Source organism: Hydra vulgaris, chromosome 07 (genome assembly GCF_038396675.1).
Source record: "Hydra vulgaris chromosome 07, alternate assembly HydraT2T_AEP".
In the NCBI taxonomy this organism is placed as follows: Eukaryota; Metazoa; Cnidaria; class Hydrozoa; order Anthoathecata; family Hydridae; genus Hydra; species Hydra vulgaris.
The window spans coordinates 10510920-10532500 of NC_088926.1; the positions used below are offsets into that span (position 1 = coordinate 10510920).

Genomic DNA, 21581 nt, shown 5'->3' on the forward strand with positions numbered 1-21581 from the left:
ATTGAATGAGCTAAAAAAAGAAAGAAAAAAAAAGGTTATTACAGCTGTAAATATAACCGTAAATTTTTAAACTTTTTTAATTATTATTCATCTTACTTGACTCGCTGATGTATGGCAAATAATTAAAAGTTCTTTTACTAAATTCGAATTTCATTGTTGTTTTTTCTTTTTTCTTTTTTATCTGTAAGCAGGTATAATCCACCGCATTCAACATAAACACTTTATTTAACTGGTTACTTATTAATTGAATTTTATAACTTAAGTAATTTTTTTAAACAATTGATTAACTTTTTGACTTTTATATATAATTTGCAAATGCTTTTATCTTCTTGATAAGTTTTATTCTTTTTATACAAATAATTTCTTTCTTCTTTTTTTTTTCTCCCCCTCCTATCAACCGTTAGATAGACACATCCGCCATTTGCAAACACCTTGCATCAGAATTCAATACCTATATATATATATATATATATATATATATATATATATATATATATATATATATATATATATATATATATATATATATATATATATATATATATATATATATATATATATATATATATATATATATATATATATATATATATATATATATATATATATATATATATATATATATAAAAGATATAAGGTGCGGTAGTGGTGTAGTGGTAGAGCGCTCGCTTCATAAGCGAGAGGTTCCAAGTTTGATCCCCACCATGTCCTTGGTAGTACTGCGCTCAACTTGTTTCTCCACGCAGTGGCCTTGTATGTCAAGGTTCGTGTTTCAGAGTTATAGAGTTTAAAGAGGGTTATAACCACAAATAAGTAGCCTCCTCATCTGTAGTGACCTTCTGGGCCTTGGGGAGGTGAATTAACAAGAAACATACACACATACATATACATATCATGGCATTCTATAATAACAACCCTTAACATCACACAAAATGCTGTAAAAACTATAATACCATTACAGTCTACCTTATATATCATATAAGGTAGACTGTAATGGTAGTCTATATTTTCTAATGCGTATCTCTAATAAAGGAAGCAGTATAAACAGAAAGCTAGATATTTTTAAAAGGTAATATTTTTTGTATTTCAAATTTCATCAAGAAATTTATGTAATGTTAAATAATATCAATAACAAGCAGAACCATAACAATGTATATAATTATATATTAGAAATATAAATATATATTTTTTAAATACAATTTATTTTTTTCCTCACAGCAACATAAATAAAAAAAAAGGTATCAATGAAACAAATTATATCTCAACAGGGTAAACATCAATGCAGGGTAAACATCAATGCAAATGCAAATACATCGAGAGACATAAAGGCTACAGAAGAAATAAAAAACAGAACAAGAAAATCGCATAATAAATTACAAAACTAATTTTTATATAAATTATGATAGCTTTAGTATTTTCATTTTAAATTCTTTGCTACTGCTGGCAATGGTAATTAGTTTGTAATTGTTTAGCAAAATATTATAATATATTTTGTATCGCTTTTTGGTTATTTTAAATTTATACTTAGCTGCTATGAACTGTAACTGAGTAACACAAAATATTCTGCATAAAGAGACAGTAGCACCTTGAAAAAATAAAAAGCAAAATATTAACGATTGGACAAGAGTATCAAAGGGAATTCAGGTAACTTCCATATTTATAAAAACAATTGGTAGTGTCATAAATTTTTATTTTGCTTTTTTGCACATAGCCAGCTATGTAAACTATAACCACTAATGTAGATATATAAACTAAGCTTTCAAGATCATGTATATTATCCAGTAATTCTTTTTCATCAGCAGAAATATCTCTACAACATGTTGCAAGTATGGCTATCAATACCATCGATACCATCAATAGGGATGTCAAGTTGTAATATCAATTTGTAATATCAATTTATCATGTTGGCGTAATATTTTTTTAATTACAGAAACTGCATTTATAAAGTAAGTTCCTCAAGATTCCTGTTGAAGTTTAGAAAAAGCTTTTTCAAGTAGATCTGTTGAAAACCAACCTAATAAAACATACTTTGCTCCATTACTCAACAATGTTTTTACTAGATCAATTAAGCCATAGCATGTATGGGCTATTGCATTGCAGGTATCTGGTGTGAGCTGTTTTACTTGCTTACTTTTAGGTTTTATAAAATTTGACAGTTTAGCAGTATCTCATAGCAGTTGTAACAGTTGCTATGGTATTAACAACATTCCAAATAGAAATATTTTTTCAAAAAATACAGCAGTACCTCCAAATGTTTTATTTTCAATCTCTGTATGTGTTCTAATGGCAGTTTCTTTGCAAAAAAAGACACAAACAAAACTTTACGGATTGTCTAAAGTTTGACCATTGTGCAAAAATTGAAGCTAGTCTTTTCTGTCAACCAATTGTTAGGTTTTTAAGAGATGCGCATGATCATATAATAAATATATACCTGATGTTGTTAATCATGGTTTACTATCAACTATTTTAAACATTTTAAAAAATTGTTGATTTACAAGCAGAACAATTCCTTATTATCTTGAACAAACAACACCCTGCAATACAATATATTATCAAAATTGAGAGTGATAATAAAGCTCTAAACTGCCTTGAACCATAATAAATAACAACAAAGGCAAATATGAGTTAAAAGTTTACAGAAAGGAAGTCATTACAAATATTCAAATTAAACCTCAATCAAATCATGACTCCAAGATTCTAAATGCAATATTTGAATTAAATGAATATTTAAACGTTCACAGGGTTTATTCAGTAATTTATATTTACAAAATGAGATTAAGTTCCTTGTTCAAATGTTTAACGAAAATGAGTACAGCGTATGCCAACTTACACGTATTGCAAACTTAATTGGAAATAATTGGTTCCTAAAAATTAACAAAATTCAATCAGATTCTCTAAACCTCCCTTCTGTATCATTACCGTGGATACCATCACTATCCCTGAAACTAAGGAAAATATTTTGGCTGGCTATAGAGTAGTCTTTAAATCAAATCCAAACTTAAGAACATTACTACAGGGATTTTTTTATTTCAGATATTTCCGGAATTCTGGATATTTTACTCAACTTTTAGTTTTTCCAGATATCCAAAACTTTTTCCATACATACATAGAAATGTTTTCCATACATGTTTAGGCGTATATTTTTATGATGTATTGGTTTTTAAGCTTTTTCACTCATCACTCATACAAAAATAAGAAAAAAAAATTGAAACAACTTAGTTAAAAGCAAAAATAAGTGGAAAATAGGAAAAAATATTTTCTGGATATTTTACCTAAACAATTTTCCAGATTTTTAAAATATGACTTGGATGAGCTATGTTACTAACATAAAAAAAAAAAAACTAAATTGCCACATAATAGTCAACCCGGAACTTATTTAATTGAACACAAATGCTAAAAAGAGATATGTAGGCAAAACAAAACTTCAAGTTAGAGCTTGAACTCAACAACATCAAAAAAGTTTAAATGAGGGGAAACATTACAATTCTGCAATAGCCACCCATAATACTCATGATAAATAAAGTGGGAAAACGTGAAAATAATTAGAGTGGAAACAAAAAAATTTGATTTGAAATACAGAGATGCTAATGTTCACCTTTAAATGGTGGAATTAATTTAGATAACAGGCAGTTTGTTAAAACTAAATTTTAAACTCCGTTCTTTACATTTTTGCATAAACAAGAAAGAAGCCACTCAACTGCTGACATCAGTTAATTTTAAACTGTTTTTAAAGTTAAAAAATCTTTTTGTTTAATTAAATGAGCTGATGATGCTGATAACCATAATCAGCAAAAATTTCTAACAATAAATTATTAATTGTATTAAAAGAATTCATATTATTTGATGTTTTCCTATATATATATATATATATATATATATATATATATATATATATATATATATATATATATATATATATATATATATATATATATATATATATATATATATCAGGTAACCAAAAAAGTTCGTGCGGTTTTTCCGTATATAATAAAAACACACAAAACGACAAAAGTAAGTACATTTATTCATCAAAATAGTCACCATTAGCATCTAAAACCTTTTCCCAACGTAAAACAAACTTATTTATTCCACTTCTAAAAAATTCTCGGTCCTTTGAGTCTATAAAAGCTTTCAACTCCATTTCAACCGCGTCCTGGTCTCGGAACTGCTGTCCTTTTAAATGATTTCCCAGGGAAAGGAAAAAATGGAAATCAGTAGGGGAGAGGTCTGGCGAGTATGGTGGATGAGGCAAACTCTCCCAACCAAGGCTTTGGAGCTTGTCCTGAGTCACGCGAGCGGTGTGCGGTCTCGCGTTGTCGTGGAGAAGCAGAACTCCTCTCCTGTGCACCAGTGCAGGCTGCTTTACAAGCAACAGGTCGTGAACTCGTTGCAGCTGTGCTGAGTAGACCAGTCCAGTAATGGTTTGGCCTGTTGGGAGCAGCTCGTAATGCACCACACCAGCTGTAGTCCACCAAATGCAGAGCAAAACCTTCCGCTCGTGGAGATTGGGCTTGGGTGTCTTTGGGATGGGGTCATCGGGGGACAACCAATGGTAGCAACGCTTGGTATTGTTGTACACAATCCATTTTTCGTCGCATGTCAATAAACGATCAAGAAAAGGCTCAACATTGTGGCGTGATAAGAGTGATGTGCAGATCGTAAGCCGTTGCTTCTTGTTGTCGATCGACAATTTGTGCGGAACCCACCGACTCAGCTTCCACGCTTTCCCAATCGCATGCAGATGCAGGCGGATGGTTTCAACACTCACAGCAAACCTCACTGCAAGTTCTTGGCAAGTTTGGCTGGAGTCAGACTCGAGAGCGTCCTTTAGTTCATCCTCATCAACCAACAATGGGCGTCCAGAACGTGGCAGGTCTTCGATGGACTCATCTCCCGAAGAGAATCGCTGAAACCACTTCTATGCTGTGCGTTCACTTACTGTACCTTCTCCAAATGCTGTGCAGATGTTTTTGGCCGCTTGTGTTGCATTCCTTCCAATATAATAGAATAAGGTCACAATAATGCTTTGGTAAACAAAAAAGAAATTCTAAATATAAATAAATATAATGCTTTCAAGAAAAATTTGAATTAATTACATATGCGAACCAAAAATGTTTGTTAAACAAAAAATCAAAATTGGTTTCTAAATGCAGGCATGAAAATAAGTTTTTCCTAAAAAAACTATAGAAATAATTGAGCCCACAAAATAATTATATTATATACCCCTTTAAAAATATATATTTAAAAAAAACAGAAGTAAACAATTCTAAAAAATTCTTTTTATAATAGTGTCAGCATATTCCACTAATGTGTTAAAATGTGCAGTAACTAAGACATTTATGACTTATATATATACACACACACGCACGCACACACATATTTATTGATAAATGTTGTATACTGCTGGAAATACAACTCTCGTCTGTTTAAGAATGATCAATATCTTTTTTTTTAAAAATAGATCAAATAATATTAATATATATATATGTGAACATATTTTAAAGAAAAAAACGATATTTTTCAATCTTGACATGTTTCGTAGTTAACATACTACATTTTCAAAAGATAAAATTACAATTTAAAACTCTGGATATAAATATAAAATCAAAATTTGAAGATATTACAGAGAAATAATAACAGACAAATAGAATTATTACAAGCCAATAAAAATTATAATACAAATTATGATACCGTATATAGCAAAAAAATAAAAATAAAATTAAAAGTAAATAAAAAACAAACAAACAAAAAAAATCTAAATAGACTAAATAGATTTTTTAAAACATTAGATAGATTTTTTTATGTCCTTATCAAATCCTAGCCATGTGTTGTTGATTTTATACGTTCTATCAATTAAACAACGTATAAGACTAATTTTATAACAATAGGGAACAAAACTGGAAAGTTTTTGTAAAAGATCAGTATATGTTTTTTTGTGATAAACTGATGTGGAAAGCGAAACAGACTTATTGATAAGAACATCTAAAAATGCAATTTGATTATCTTGCTCTTTTTCCATAGTAAATTTTAAGTTTTTATGTTAATTTTATTTCCATAGTAAATTTTAAGTTTAAGTTGAAAATAACCAATATCCACCTATAATTATTGACACTGAAATTAAATTACTTGTTGATAAAAAGTTAAATCCATCTGTGATAATTAGTATTGATAACCATAATATAAGATATTATAAGCTTCCGTTTATAGGATTTTACTCAAATTTTACCAAATCTAAAGTTAATAAAATCATTAAAAAATATTGTCAAGATGTTATAATTAATTTAATTTTCACTACCAACAAACTACAAAACAGTTTATGTATAAAAGATCCTCTTCCTAAGCTGCTCAAATCCAATTTTGTTTACAAGTTTTCTTGTGCTGGATGTAATGCCAGTTAAATTGGACAAATCTCCAGACACTTAACAACAAGGATTCATGAGCATCTTACAAGTGACAAACAATCTAATGTTTATAAGCATTTAATTTCATCTGTTAATTGTAAAAATCTAAGTAGCTATAATTGTTTTAAAATTTTGGATACTGCACCTAACAAAAACAAATTGAAAATTAAAGAAGCACTTCATACTAAATTGGAAAACCCATCTTTAAATAAACAAACTGTTCGTTATAATATAAATTTGTTTATCTAGTTTTTGTTTTTTTTTATTTTTGTTTTTGTTTTTTTTTGTTTATAATTTTATTTTTATTCTTTTGCTATTTACGGTATCATAATCTGTATTATAATTTTTATTGGTTTGTAACAATTCTATTTGTCTGTTATTATTTCTCTGTAATGTCTTCAAATTTTGATTTTATATTTATATCCAGAGTTTTAAATTATTAATTTTATCTTTTAAAAATGTAGTATGTTAACTACAAAACATGTCAAGGTTAAAAAATATCGTGTTTTTCTTTAAAATATGTTCACATTTATTGCTATTGCGTTGCTCAAAATATATATATATATATATATATATATATATATATATATATATATTTATATATATATATATATATATATATATATATATATTTATATATATATATATATATATATATATATATATATATATATATAGAGAGAGAGAGAGAGAGAGAGAGAGAGAGAGAGAGAGAGAGAGAGAGAGAGAGAGAGAGAGAGAGAGAGAGAGAGAGAGAGAGAGAGGTGTACACTTGGACTTTTGGTCAGTCCCCAGAAGAGCAACTGAAAGCAACCAGTTCATTAATTTTGGTCGCCTGCCAACTTTTTGAGTTGCCTGTTGCTATTTTTTATAAAAAGTTTTGCATTCAGTGGGTTTCTTGCATATTCTAGTCATTTTTCATTAAAGGGCTAAGTGTAAACTAGAAATAATTTGCGTAAATAAAAGTAATATTGTAAACTATTGATAACATTCACTTTTCTACTTTCAGATAAAGCACATGTTGATACATACGCCATTAAGTTTATGCATATATATAAACAAATATAAAAAAACTATTTACAATTACTTTAAAACCCATTGCTTTGTGTGGCATTTACAAAAAAAGTGAGCTGCGTAACACTTCTTAACAAGGCCAGTCAAAAAAAATGATCTTTCACTAAATTTAGTTCCATTACTTTATCTTTAAATTTTATCTTAAATAAAATTTGTAATAAAATAAAAATTAAATAGTATTTTTGTTTAAAAAATAGAACTTTTTAGTTTTTATTTAGGAAATATCTAAATAGAACTATATCTATATCTATCTATCTATATATATATATATATATATATATATATATATATATATATATATATATATATATATATATATATATATATATATATATATATATATATATATATATTGTGCACTTATATTCTTAGAATGTGCGCTTTAACCTTTCGCTGATGTAGCGGCACTCCTTGCATGTTTTACCTATTTAGTAAGTCGATGTATGTACTCAAGCTCACACATCTACCTATTCTAGCATGATGTCATCATTTTGTGTCTAATGCTGTATTCATACACTATTGTGTATATAGATAAACATTTACTCATTTTTTTTGCTTACTTTATTCCATAAAAGATTCCTGCCCCAGCCCAAATTCTTAGCCGATGTAGTAGCACTCCCTCGATGTATGTACTGAAGCTCCCGGCAGAGGGTCAGTATGACATCAGTCAGTCTACTTACCTAAACATGCAATATAAGTTATACACACATTTTATTTTATTGTTACAGTAAAATATAAGATGTGTTATAAAACTATTTTTAAAACTAAATACAATAGTTATTATAATAATTTTTTAATATTTACATGTTTTTTTTTACAATGTAGACCCAGAAACAGTTAACATGTTTGATGATGCTTGGTCAGACCCCAGTTTTGCTGCTTATGTTTTAAAATCTTTTTTATTGGAATTACCAAACCCATTTTTATCAGAATTTATGTACGATTCTTTTATAAATTTAGCATGTAAGTAACTTGGTGTTTTTTTATTTAAAGCTATATGATAAATTAGAACAAACAAGGTTTTTTAGTTTACTTCAGTGTTGTTTTATTCAATGTATTTTTTAATGAAATTTGATTTCTTTTTTTTAGTAAAATTGAATAATAATTTTTAAAAAATTGTTCTTTAGAAAATTAATTGTTATTTTACATTATTCTTAAATATAAAAAATAAAATAGTTTAAAATTTTTTTTTAAATAGGTAGTAGTAGTAGTAGTAGTAGATGCTGTAGCCGCCCGAAGACGACGAGTGTGTGTATTAATAACACACTTAGACAGCCGTGTCAGTATTAATTTTATTTAAAAGGAGCCAATTGTCTAATTGTGCTTTAAAACTGTTTACTGATTTTGCATTAACTACATCTTAGTAGTTTATTCCATGGTTTTGTTATTCTGTTAGTAAAGAATGAGTGTCTTAAGTTGCACTTTGTTTTTTCGCGTTCAAACCTGACACCGTTTCCTCTAGATATTTGAAAATCATTAGGCTTGAAACCGTTTAAAAAGTCCACATTTTCAATCTTATTTAATAACTTATAAGTCTGGATCAAATCTCCACGAAGTCTGCGTTCACATAATGGGCTGAGGCCAAGAATCTCCAGTCTTTCCTCGTATTTCATTTTTGCCAGAGTCGGATTGAGTCTCGTAGCCCTGTGTTGAACTTTCTCGAGCAGTTCTATTTCTCCTTTAAGCTGAGGGGACCACACTGGAACCGCGAATTCAATTATTGGGCGAACAAACGTCACGTATAAGACTTTAAGAGTCTGCACATCCAGTTTCACAAATGTGTTTTTAATCATTCCCAGCATTTTATTTGCCTTCGAGCTGCAAGATATAATTTGCTGTCTCCATTTCATGTTTGCTGAGAATAATACGCCTAGATCTTTTTGAATAGTAGTTTGTCCTAGGACAACATTATCCATAGAATAATCGTGTTTTGAATTGGTACTTCCATAATGTATTATTTCGCATTTTTCTTTATTGAATTTCACTAACCATTCTTTAGACCAGTCCCAAGCACTGTTTATATCTCGTTGAAGACTGTTTATTTTCTCTATTGAGTTCACATCGATCATTATTTTGGTGTCATCTGCATAGAGCTTGGCTACATTTTGTATTCTATCTGGCAGGTCATTTATGAACAAAACAAACAATATCAGGCCAATTACCGATCCCTGCGGAACTCCGCTGTAGATATCGCGCCAGCTCAAAACAGTATCACCGTTGACTAAGTGTTGCTTTCTATCTTTTAAAAATTCCTCTAACCACTTTAGCAGCTTTCCTGTAATTCCATACGCTTTTTATTTTAAAACGAGTCTTTTGTGTGGCACTGTGTCGAAAGCTTTCGCAAAGTCTAAATAAACCACATCTACCGGACGATTCAGTGCGATATTTTCTGTTAAATAATCCACAGTTTCCATGAGATTTGTCGTGCATGATCTAGATTTAACAAATCCATGTTGACACTTCGATAAAAATTTATTGTTCGTAAAATGTGCCAAAAGTGAGTCTTTTATTATGCTTTCCAGAATTTTACACGGCACAGAAGTCAGTGATACTGGTCGATAATTATTCGCTTCTAGCTTACTGCCTTTGTTCTTAAAGATTGGGGTAATGTTCGCAAATTTCCATTGCTTAGGTAGTTTGCTCTTATCAATCGAAGACATAAATATCAATGTGATTGGCATTGCTAGTCCTTCAGCGCAATTTTTTAAAATGATAGTACTCAATTGATCAACTCCACATGATTTCTCAATGGATAATTTGCTTAATCTTGTTTCTACGTCGCTGTAATTAATTGCATTCTCGTCAAAATCTAAATATTTACCCCCACATCTCGATCCAAATTCTGGTAATACTTGGTCGCCCTCTCTAGTGAAAGAGTTTTGCAAATTTTCATTTAAAATGTCAACAATCTCACTAGTCATATTTGTAACATTTCCTTCGACGTTTTTTATCGCTTTAATTGAGCTCTTTACATTTTGTTGATCGTTAGCATATTTAAATAGTATCTTCTTGTTTCTAATCGATTTGTAGACCAGTTCGCGTTCGTATTTTTTTCTGGCTTTTCTCGTTTCAATTTTAACTGTTTTACACAATGCTTTGTATTCGTTTACCATATTTTTGTTTTTCCAATTTGTGCAACAGTTTAAATGTCTCATTCGTCTTTTGTTCTTCACAAGTTCTTTTAGTTCATTGTCAATCCAAAAAATTCTTTTAAGAGTCCTGTTTTTCGAGCTGTGACACGGTATATATTTTTGACAAGCTTCGTTAACATAAAAAATGAGCGTGTCGTACATCTCCTGGACATTAATTGCATCAAAAATGTTTACCCAGTCTGTATTTGTAAAAAATTTGTTCATTCCTGCGAAGTCAGCTTTTTTAAAAATATATTTCCGATTGCTAGCTATAGTTTTTGTCTCATGGTGATTGAGTGCATATTTAAAGCAAATTACAAGATGTCCTTTGCTTATATTCCCTAATACCGCATTTGTCTCAACTTGAAATAATCTTTGTTCGTTTACTGTGAACAGTAAGTCCAATGTATTCTCGTACGTTGATTCGTTTAGTTGAAAAGTAGGTATCGCGACGTGCTGAATTAGAAATTCGTCGTTTATTATTTCCGAGAAATGATGTTCAATTGAGTGTTCACTGGAATTTATTGCATGAACTGCTCCATCTGACCATTCAATTTTCGGAAAATTAAAGTCACCCATTATTAAAAGATCTTTACCCCCGTTTGTCCACATATTCTCTTGCAGTTCTGAAAACATTTCTGAACAGTTCCATATCTACCACATCGTTTGGTCGGTATATGCATCCTACCAAATATTTGTCGTTCCCGAAAACTAGTACAGTCCAGATTTGTTTTAAGTCAGTCGTCAATAGCCATTTTTCATTTACTTCATAAGACGTTATTTCGCTATTCACGCAAATACAAACTCCTCTGCCCACGCGGCCATCTTTTCTGTTGCTACGATATAAGCAAAAATTTTCCACACACGTAATTGAAGTTTCACTAAACCATGTTTCCGTTACTCCGATTATGTTTGGTTCATTTAGGTGACACAATACTTTAAATTCCTCAAACTTGTTGTTTAGTGAAGTGGCGTTCAAATATATACAGGATAAATACGATAAATTTTCGCTTTTTTTCGCTTTCATTTTTTTTTCTCTATAGTTGTTTTTTAAATCGCACAATCTCGTTTCCACGAATCGCATATCGAAAGGGCGAGTTGGCGTCAAGCTTCGAATTTAAGTTGTTTCGTTTCTTCCTCAACTCAAAGTCCTGTAGTCTCTCGGCCTCTGTCAAGTCTGGGCATATATAGACTTCTTTAAAATCTTGCTTTTCTCTTAGCTTTTTTGACGCGAGTAAGAGAGGATTTCTTTCGCCTTCGGATAACTCGAGTAGAATCGGGCCTGGTTTGGCAGCGTTTTTTGATTTGAATCTCCTTAAATGTATCGGTTTAACATTTTCTTTTCCTATTGTTTTTAGTAAGTCCTCAATCGCTTTCTTGTCTTCTTCAATTTTATCTTTGCTCTCAGTTTTGCTTGACTCTTTAATTCCATATATAATGACATTCTTTTCGCGTTTCTTTCGCTCCTCCTGCTCGTTAATTGCTGCGTTAACCACAACTAGTTGTTCTTTCGGTTTTTTTGCGTTTCGCGACACCACATTAACCCAATCATTTCCAATGTTCACTGTTGAAGTCACAACATTTGTTGTTTTGTCCTCCAGCGTTTTAACTCTTTTCTCTAATTCCACAATTTGATTATCTTTCACAACAATTGCTGTTTCAAGAACAGATATTCTCTTGATTAGCGCTTCTATTTCCGTCTTGGTTACCATTTTTTGTGGTGACGGTATCCAAGCAGCCAATTTTATTTTTATTTTTTACGATATTTGTTGTTAATTGAGATAAGATTTAAATTGTCCCTCGGGAGTATATACTTCAGAGTTGATACGGTTGGTTGAATATATTAATATGTGATATTAGATTAAATAAAGCTAAGTTGAAACTATATTTATAACTTGAGTTTACTAGTTCTGTTAAAAATCACAGCGTGAAAGCAGAAAAGTATACCAAAACCAGTAGACCAGTATTAGTAACCGATAAATCTGCTCCAAACGGTGAAAACAATATACATAGTATTTTGTATACATATACCAAAAAACTGAATAACTTTATTAAGCTCCAATAACACGTCCGATCTCTTTAATTACTTTTTTTAATATAATAAATTTATATGTATATAACTCACTAATATTAGCAATTTGATTACAGATATAAGTAAATATATAGTGATAATTTTTCCGTAAATATATTTATTAATTGATAATAAGTTTTGGATTTTGTCAAGGCACAAAAATTGCGGAAAAAAAAATTTAGAAAAAGGTTAAAAATTTATTCAAAACTTATTTGAATAGAACAATAGATTAGAAAATCGTTTACACGCTTAAACGTTGGCGGTAAAACAACGAGCAAAAATTGAAAAGTTTACAAAACTCTTTAAAACAAGAAAAAAAAAGAAAAAAAAATTTGTAAACTCTGTAAAAATATAAGCGAACTAAAGCGTAAATAAAATCTTAGTCACAACTATTTTTATAATAATAATATATAGATAAAAATATATATAATAAAATATAAGTATATAATTATAGGTATATATAAATATAGGTGCGCGAAGTACGACAAAACTGTTATTTTAGACACAAATATAGGCAATATAATATACTATGATTTAAAAGTAGAAAATAATTTATAAGCTAATAAGATAAAGCAATAATAGAGAAGAAATAATGTTAGAAAAAAGAGAATATGAGGAAAAGGAAATAAGAAGAATACGAAAAAAAATATATATATATATATAAAATCCTGAAACTTACGCTCGAACAAAAACACGTCTTATCGACTCAATGGCTAAAGCGCAAAAAAAAGAATGGTAAATAAAGGTAAATAAAGAATATACTAAAAATTGTTATAGTAAAAATTAAAAATAAAATGCTTATATCTATTGATGATCTTCTTTGTAGGCTTCATATCTATTATTTTATTTGTAGGCTTCATATCTATTATTTTATTTGTAGGCTTCATATCTATTATTTTATTTGTAGGTTTCATATCTATTATTTTATTTGTAGGCTTCATATCTATTATTTTATTTGTAGGCTTCATATCTATTATTTTATTTGTAGGCTTCATATCTATTATTTTATTTGTAGGCTTCATATCTATTATTTTATTTGTAGGCTTCATATCTATTATTTTATTTGTAGGCTTCATATCTATTATTTTATTTGTAGGCTTCATATCTATTATTTTATTTGTAGGCTTCATATCTATTATTTTATTTGTAGGCTTCATATCTATTATTTTATTTGTAGGCTTCATATCTATTATTTTATTTGTAGGCTTCATATCTATTATTTTATTTGTAGGCTTCATATCTATTATTTTATTTGTAGGCTTCATATCTATTATTTTATTTGTAGGCTTCATATCTATTATTTTATTTGTAGGCTTCATATCTATTATTTTATTTGTAGGTTTCATATCTATTATTTTATTTGTAGGCTTCATTTCTATTATTTTATTTGTAGGCTTCATATCTATTATTTTATTTGTAGGTTTCATATCTATTATTTTATTTGTAGGCTTCATATCTATTATTTTATTTGTAGGCTTCATATCTATTATTTTATTTGTAGGCTTCATATCTATTATTTTATTTGTAGGTTTCATATCTATTATTTTATTTGTAGGCTTCATATCTATTATTTTATTTGTAGGCTTCATTTCTATTATTTTATTTGTAGGCTTCATATCTATTATTTTATTTGTAGGCTTCATTTCTATTATTTTATTTGTAGGCTTCATTTCTATTATTTTATTTGTAGGCTTCATTTCTATTATTTTATTTGTAGGCTTCATATCTATTATTTTATTTGTAGGCTTCATATCTATTATTTTATTTGTAGGCTTCATATCTATTATTTTATTTGTAGGCTTCATATCTATTATTTTATTTGTAGGTTTCATATCTATTATTTTATTTGTAGGCTTCATATCTATTATTTTATTTGTAGGCTTCATATCTATTATTTTATTTGTAGGCTTCATTTCTATTATTTTATTTGTAGGCTTCATTTCTATTATTTTATTTGTAGGCTTCATATCTATTATTTTATTTGTAGGCTTCATATCTATTATTTTATTTGTAGGCTTCATATCTATTATTTTATTTGTAGGCTTCATATCTATTATTTTATTTGTAGGCTTCATTTCTATTATTTTGAAAACATGCTTTCATACCTCATAAGTAGCATATAAGGATGTGTGTATCAGTAACCCAATCCATTGTTAAAAAAAAAAAAAAAAAAAAAAAAAAAAAAATTCTTTGCATCTATTTAGACAAGCACTATAAATGAGTTTTTAGTTATTTCTCATAAGTAGCATATAAGGATGTGTGTATCAATAACCCAATCCATTGTTTCACAAAAAAAAAAAAAATTCTTTGCGTTTATTTAGACAAGCACTATAAATGAATTTTTAGTTATTCCTCATTATGTAGCCATTTATTCTCATTCTGAAAGTCTTTTTGAAAGTCAACAAAAATTGACTTTCAAAAGGAAAAATAAAAGTTTATCTTTTATGTAGAATTTTTTTTATTTTCGCACAGATATAAAATGGTATTTATTTGATAGAATGGTATTATTTGATAAAATGGTATTATTTGATGGTCACTAAAAAAGTTTTAATCTTTAAGAAACAAATGTTAGTTAACACAATTTAGTTTTTTGAATTTAAATATAATGTATGAAGTTATGTAGAGTTTTAACATACTATGAATTATTTTATATCATTCAAAACTGTATAATACTATAATAAACTTAAAATATTGTTATCTAAAACAGTTTTCAAAAAGAAAATGATATTCTACTTGCAGTCCTTTTAAAATGCAATGAGAATTTATATTATTTATTTATATTAATTATATATTGATTATTAATTATATATTTATATTTATTTATTTATATTAATTATATTATTTATTTATTTATATTAATTATATATTACAAGAAATTATCTTAAATCAATATGAACAAACTCAAGAAGATTTCAGAAGATTCCAAAGTTAAACTTATAGCAAATTGCAGCAATATTTATTCAATTAAAGATGCATCTAAAGATGCTTTTAAAAATGCGTGAAAACTTAATAATGAACAAGCCATCCTTTCTGTTTTGGCTTGCATCAAAACAAAATTGCTTTATTTGGAAGATCGAATGATGCTCAAAAAATTGCACCGTTCATTGAAAGTTTTTGCCTCCATCATCAGTTATAGCAAAACTTTAGTGTTGCTAACTTGACAACATTATTGAAATATAAACATTTGGCACATGTTTTGACCTGAAAATTTAGTTATATTACATACTTATCTAATATACCAAAATGTGTATATATATATATTTTATGTGTATATATATATATATATATATATATATATATATATATATATATATATATAAATATTATTTATGTGATATATATGTTTTATATATGTATATATATATATTCCTATAGGAAAGGGCTTATATATACAGTTTGTGGTAAAAAATAGCTCTTCGCTTGTTTGTGATATTTAAACTGGCTAAATTAAGGTTTGCTTATAACTAAACACATTAATTGCAGAAACTATTTAAGATTAAAAAATCACAAAAACGGAAATTAAAAGACTACAATGTTTTTAAAAACATTCTGAATGATTTTAAAATATTCTGAATGATCTTAAAAACATTCTGAATGATTTTAAAAACATTCTGGATGTTTTTATTTTTTTTAAATAAAAAGATTCTGAATGTTTTTATTTTTATTTTTTTTTATTTAATTCATTACTTGTAATGCTATTCAATTTAAAATAAAGATTTATGAATTAATAAATAATTATATATATTTGCATTATATTCAGTTCGCACCAACCAAATAGCAATAATTTAGTAATAAAAATAGATGTATAAACGAATTAAATTTAACACAATAATTATTCCAAATTTAACACAATTTAACACAAGAAGTAAAATACAATAAAATGGACAATATAGACAATATTTTCCATTTTATTGTATTTTATTTCTTGTGTTAAATGAGGAATTGAGCATTTCAAGCAAAAGATTGGGCGATTTTGTTCCATTCCATCTGGATGGCCATTTTTAGTTCCATGACGTTACTGTATTGTTTTCCATTTGCTTACACAGGACGAGACAAGTAACCCCAAATGTTTTCAATAGGATTCAAGTTGGGTGACAGCATTGGATGATCAAACAACTGAATGTCATGCTCCATTACAAATTCCATCACTGTCTTTGCCGTATTTAGCGATGCGTTATCTTGCATAAAGACAAGCGTATGTCCATAGTTGGCATGCTCATACCTCATTAAGTAATCAGAGAGTGTAATAATATAGTCTTCAGCTGTTTGTTTCCTTTCTAAGAACTTTAATTCAGGTAATCTAGCCTTGGAAATCACCCTAAATCAGGACACCACTACCACCATTTTGTCTGGACAAGAAAGTCTCTGGCTCTTTTTGTAAGTCATGCCAATAATATTGATATCCCTCTGGACCATAAAGATTAAATTTCTTTTCATCAGACCAAATAATTGAGCACCAATCAGGTGGACAAGACAAATGTTTGTTCGCATACACCATACGTTTCCCCATGTGATGTTTTTGCAACAACAGCATTGACATACACTTCGCATATCTCAGATGTCTGGCTTCACGTGACGTTCTTTGTATTGTATGTAATGAAAATCAATATCCAGCTGGGCGTGTATCAATTAGGCACTACAGCCGGTGTTTAAATCCACTTTTAGTAAGTGACGTTTGTCATTCCTGGTTAATTTTGAAGCATTTTGGTTGGATTTTGTTTTCAAATATGTATCAGGATCATTTAAAATCTTCTCGATCACCTTCTGACTTCGCTGTATATGTTTCAATATCTCAGACCTTGATACATTGGCAGCCTTGAATGCCTTGATCATAGCGACTTCTTCAGCATTTAACTTAGTTCCATGTCCCATAATAGTCCTCTGTAACACATTTGATTAGTTCCCATATGATGGCATTTTGGTCTATATTAATATATGTATCACTTACCTAGCGTTAGTAGTTCGTCTGTTGCAGTCAAATGTTAAATGACTGACGTGTGCTATCTGTTTGTCACCAGAAAATATCATATGGTCTACCATATTTTGACACAGGAAAACATTTTGCGCCAAAAATAATGTTTCTCATTACTTCTCTGATTAAGGACTGTGTATATGGCCAATTCCACAAGAAAGAAGGGGGGGGGGGAGTTATTTAAACACTTAATAGCAAGTGCAATTTTTTGCGCATCAAAAAAAGTATATATATATATATATATATATATATATATATATATATATATATATATATATATATATATATATATATGTATATATATATATATATATGTGTGTGTGTGTGTGTGTGTGTGTGTGTGTGTGTGTGTGTGTATGTGTGTGTGTGTGTGTGTGTGTGTGTGTGTGTGTGTGTGTGTGTGTACCCTTTGTGTAAAATTTATTGCCAACCTCATTTTTCCTAATTCTGAGGGTTGTATATATATATATATATATATATATATATATATATATATATATATATATATATATATATATATATATATATATATATATATATATATATACAGTGGGCGGTCAAATTATTAGTTACAAATTGTTTTTTCACAAAAAACGCAATTAAATATGAATTTTAAATGAATAAATTTGCTTCTACTCTTACATTCTTTAAGATTTTAATATCAATAATAGTTTTCTGTTTTTTTTTTATAAAATTGTAATATTTATAAATAATTGTGGCAATTTTTAGAATTGATAAGCTAGAATATGCAAAAACATGCAAGATGCACCTTTTTACATATTCGTGGCAAAATTGATATTTGCGCAAAAATGTGTGCGTAATAAATACATTTTTTGTCAACTGTTTATTGTTTTTGTGATTCTGACTCATTTTTTTACATTAGTAATTTTAACTAAAAATATTTGAACTTTGGTGCCTAAAAATGGGAAAAGCTAAAGATATATCAAACAAAAAAATTTCAGAAATATCTGGCTTGTTAAAACAAAATTGCAAATTTAGTTAAAGTTTCTGTGATGACAGTAAGCAGAATTAAAAGTAAACTTGATAAAAAATACCTGTACAAAATGCCAGAAGTGGAAAATGTGGTAGACCACGCATTACTACCCCCAAATGATGAAAGGGCAGTTCGTAACTTTTGTGTTAAAAGCTGAAGAAAAAGTAAAAAAGCTGTTATTAAAATCATACAAGTAGCCGGTATCAAGATTTCTTTCAGAACTACAAGGCGTCAAATTGCAGAACTAGGGTGTAAATGCTACAGACCTGCGAGGAAACCTAAACTTACGCCAGCTATGAAATTAAAACGTTTCACTTGGGCAAAACAACACCTACTCTGTTGAAGATTGGGAAACACCCACTCTGTATATATATATATATATATATATATATATATATATATATATATATATATATATATATATATATATATATATATATATACATACATATATATATATATATATATATATATATATATATATATATATATATATATTCACATAATATTATTCAATATGACTGATTATATTCACATAAATATTATTCAATATGACATTTTCATGTGTGCATGTGTATGTATCTATATATATATATATATATATATATATATATATATATATATATATATATATATATATATATATATATATATATATATATATATAATAAAATATATATATATAATTATATATTATATATATATAATATATATATATATATATATATATAATATATATTATATATATATATATATATATAATATATATTATATATATATATATATATATATAATAAAAATAAAAACATTGTTTATATTGTTAAAAACAATCAGAATGTTTTAAAAACATTCTGGTCAATTAAATTTGTGTTTTTGTGGTTTTTTTAAAAAACAATTAATTTTTAATTAAATTACTGGTTTTGACTTTCGTCATTTCACGCAAATGTTGGACGAAAGTCAAAAGTAATTAAAAGTGAGGTATGTGTTGGTGTAAGAATCACTTTTTTCCTTCTGTGCTTCCCAAATCCAACAAACTATAGAACTATATATATATATATATATATATATATATATATATATATATATATATATATATATATATATATATATATATATATATATATATATATATATATATATATATATATATATATATATATATATATATATATATATATATATATATATATATATATATATATATATATAGAGAGAGAGAGAGAGAGAGAGAGAGAGAGAGAGAGAGAGAGAGAGATACATACACATGCACTCATGGAAATGTCATATTGAATAATATTTATGTGAATATAATCAGGGGACCTGATTGAGGACCTTTTTTTTTTATGTTTTTTACGGCAAATATTGTTTTAATATATATATATATAATATATATAATATATATTATATATATATATATATATATATATATATAATAAAAATAAAAACATTGTTTATATTGTTAAAAACAATCAGAATGTTTTAAAAACATTCTGGTCAATTAAATTTGTGTTTTTGTGGTTTTTTTAAAAAACAATTAATTTTTAATTAAATTACTGGTTTTGACTTTCGTCATTTCACGCAAATGTTGGACGAAAGTCAAAAGTAATTAAAAGTGAGGTATGTGTTGGTGTAAGAATCACTTCCTTTTTCTGTGCTTCCCAAATCCAACAAACTATAGAACTATATATATATATATATATATATATATATATATATATATATATATATATATATATATATATATATATATATATATATATATATATATATATATATATATATATATATATATATATATATATATATATATATATATATATATATATATATATATATATATAGAGAGAGAGAGAGAGAGAGAGAGAGAGAGAGAGAGAGAGAGATACATACACAAGCACTCATGGAAATGTCATATTGAATAATATTTATGTGAATATAATCAGGGGACCTGATTGAGGACCTTTTTTTTTTATGTTTTTTACGGCAAATATTGTTTTGTTTTTTCCTAGATTAGCCCCTGATAATATTTTATTGTTTTGAAGTTAAATAATTTCTTACCTTTACTAGTCCATATCTATCTGTGATTTGAATCCAGTATACAATCCAGACCAAAAAGTTGACTTTAGTGGGGAAAGCAAAAATAAACTTCCTCATTAAATTATATTCCATCGTATAATTTTTTTTAATGTGCTGTGATTTATTTTTAAAATTGAAAACCTTTTTTTTGGAGAAATCTCAAAGTATATCTTCAAGTTTATTAAAAATAAATTTATTCTGATGTTGTAATGCTTGTTATAAATTATCATTAAACTATTAAAGCAGTCATTCGAACAAAAAATGTAGTTGTTGCTGATTGCTGTTGGTAGTTGTTATTTTGTTAATATTGTTAAGTTACAAATAATTACAGATAACTGTAGATAGTTGCTGGTAATAGTTGATTGTTACTCATTCTTTTATTAAATATATATATATATATATAAATATATATATTTATATAAATATATACAACTCTTGGATTTAGTTAGCGAGAGTGGCAGTTTAACATTTGACACTCTTTAAGTTATTAAAAATGAACCAAAAATGGAAATGACTTGAAACTTTCTAGAAATGTGAAGTACTATCATATAATTTAGTATGTAAAAGTTACAGCATTAAAGTCTTCAACTTTTTTCAAAAATTAATTCTAAGTAGTGTGATGGTTGTAACACTTTCTTTTCACCACTTCTGAACAAAACAACTTTGTCAGATTTAATGCAGCGAACGGCATGGTTAAAAAAATAAAGTATAAGTAATTATTAACAATCATGTATATTATGTTAAAAAAATGCAATATAACATTATCAAAGTTTTCGATTATGGATATACCATACGATTTTTAACATTACACAACAGGACTGTAAATAAGCGTCAAAACTCATTTATACAGCCCTTACAA

At 27.5% G+C, this 21581-nt stretch overlaps 1 protein-coding gene across 1 annotated transcript in view; it reads left to right on the forward strand.

Moving 5' to 3' along the window:
- Positions 1-21581, forward strand: part of LOC100210096 (phosphatidylinositol 3-kinase regulatory subunit alpha) — a 124910-nt gene that overhangs the window by 24684 nt on the left and 78645 nt on the right. The window contains exon 10 of the mRNA XM_065801009.1: positions 8304-8441. Within this exon, the coding sequence (XP_065657081.1) occupies positions 8304-8441 (138 nt within the window). The remainder of the gene's footprint in view (positions 1-8303; positions 8442-21581) is intronic.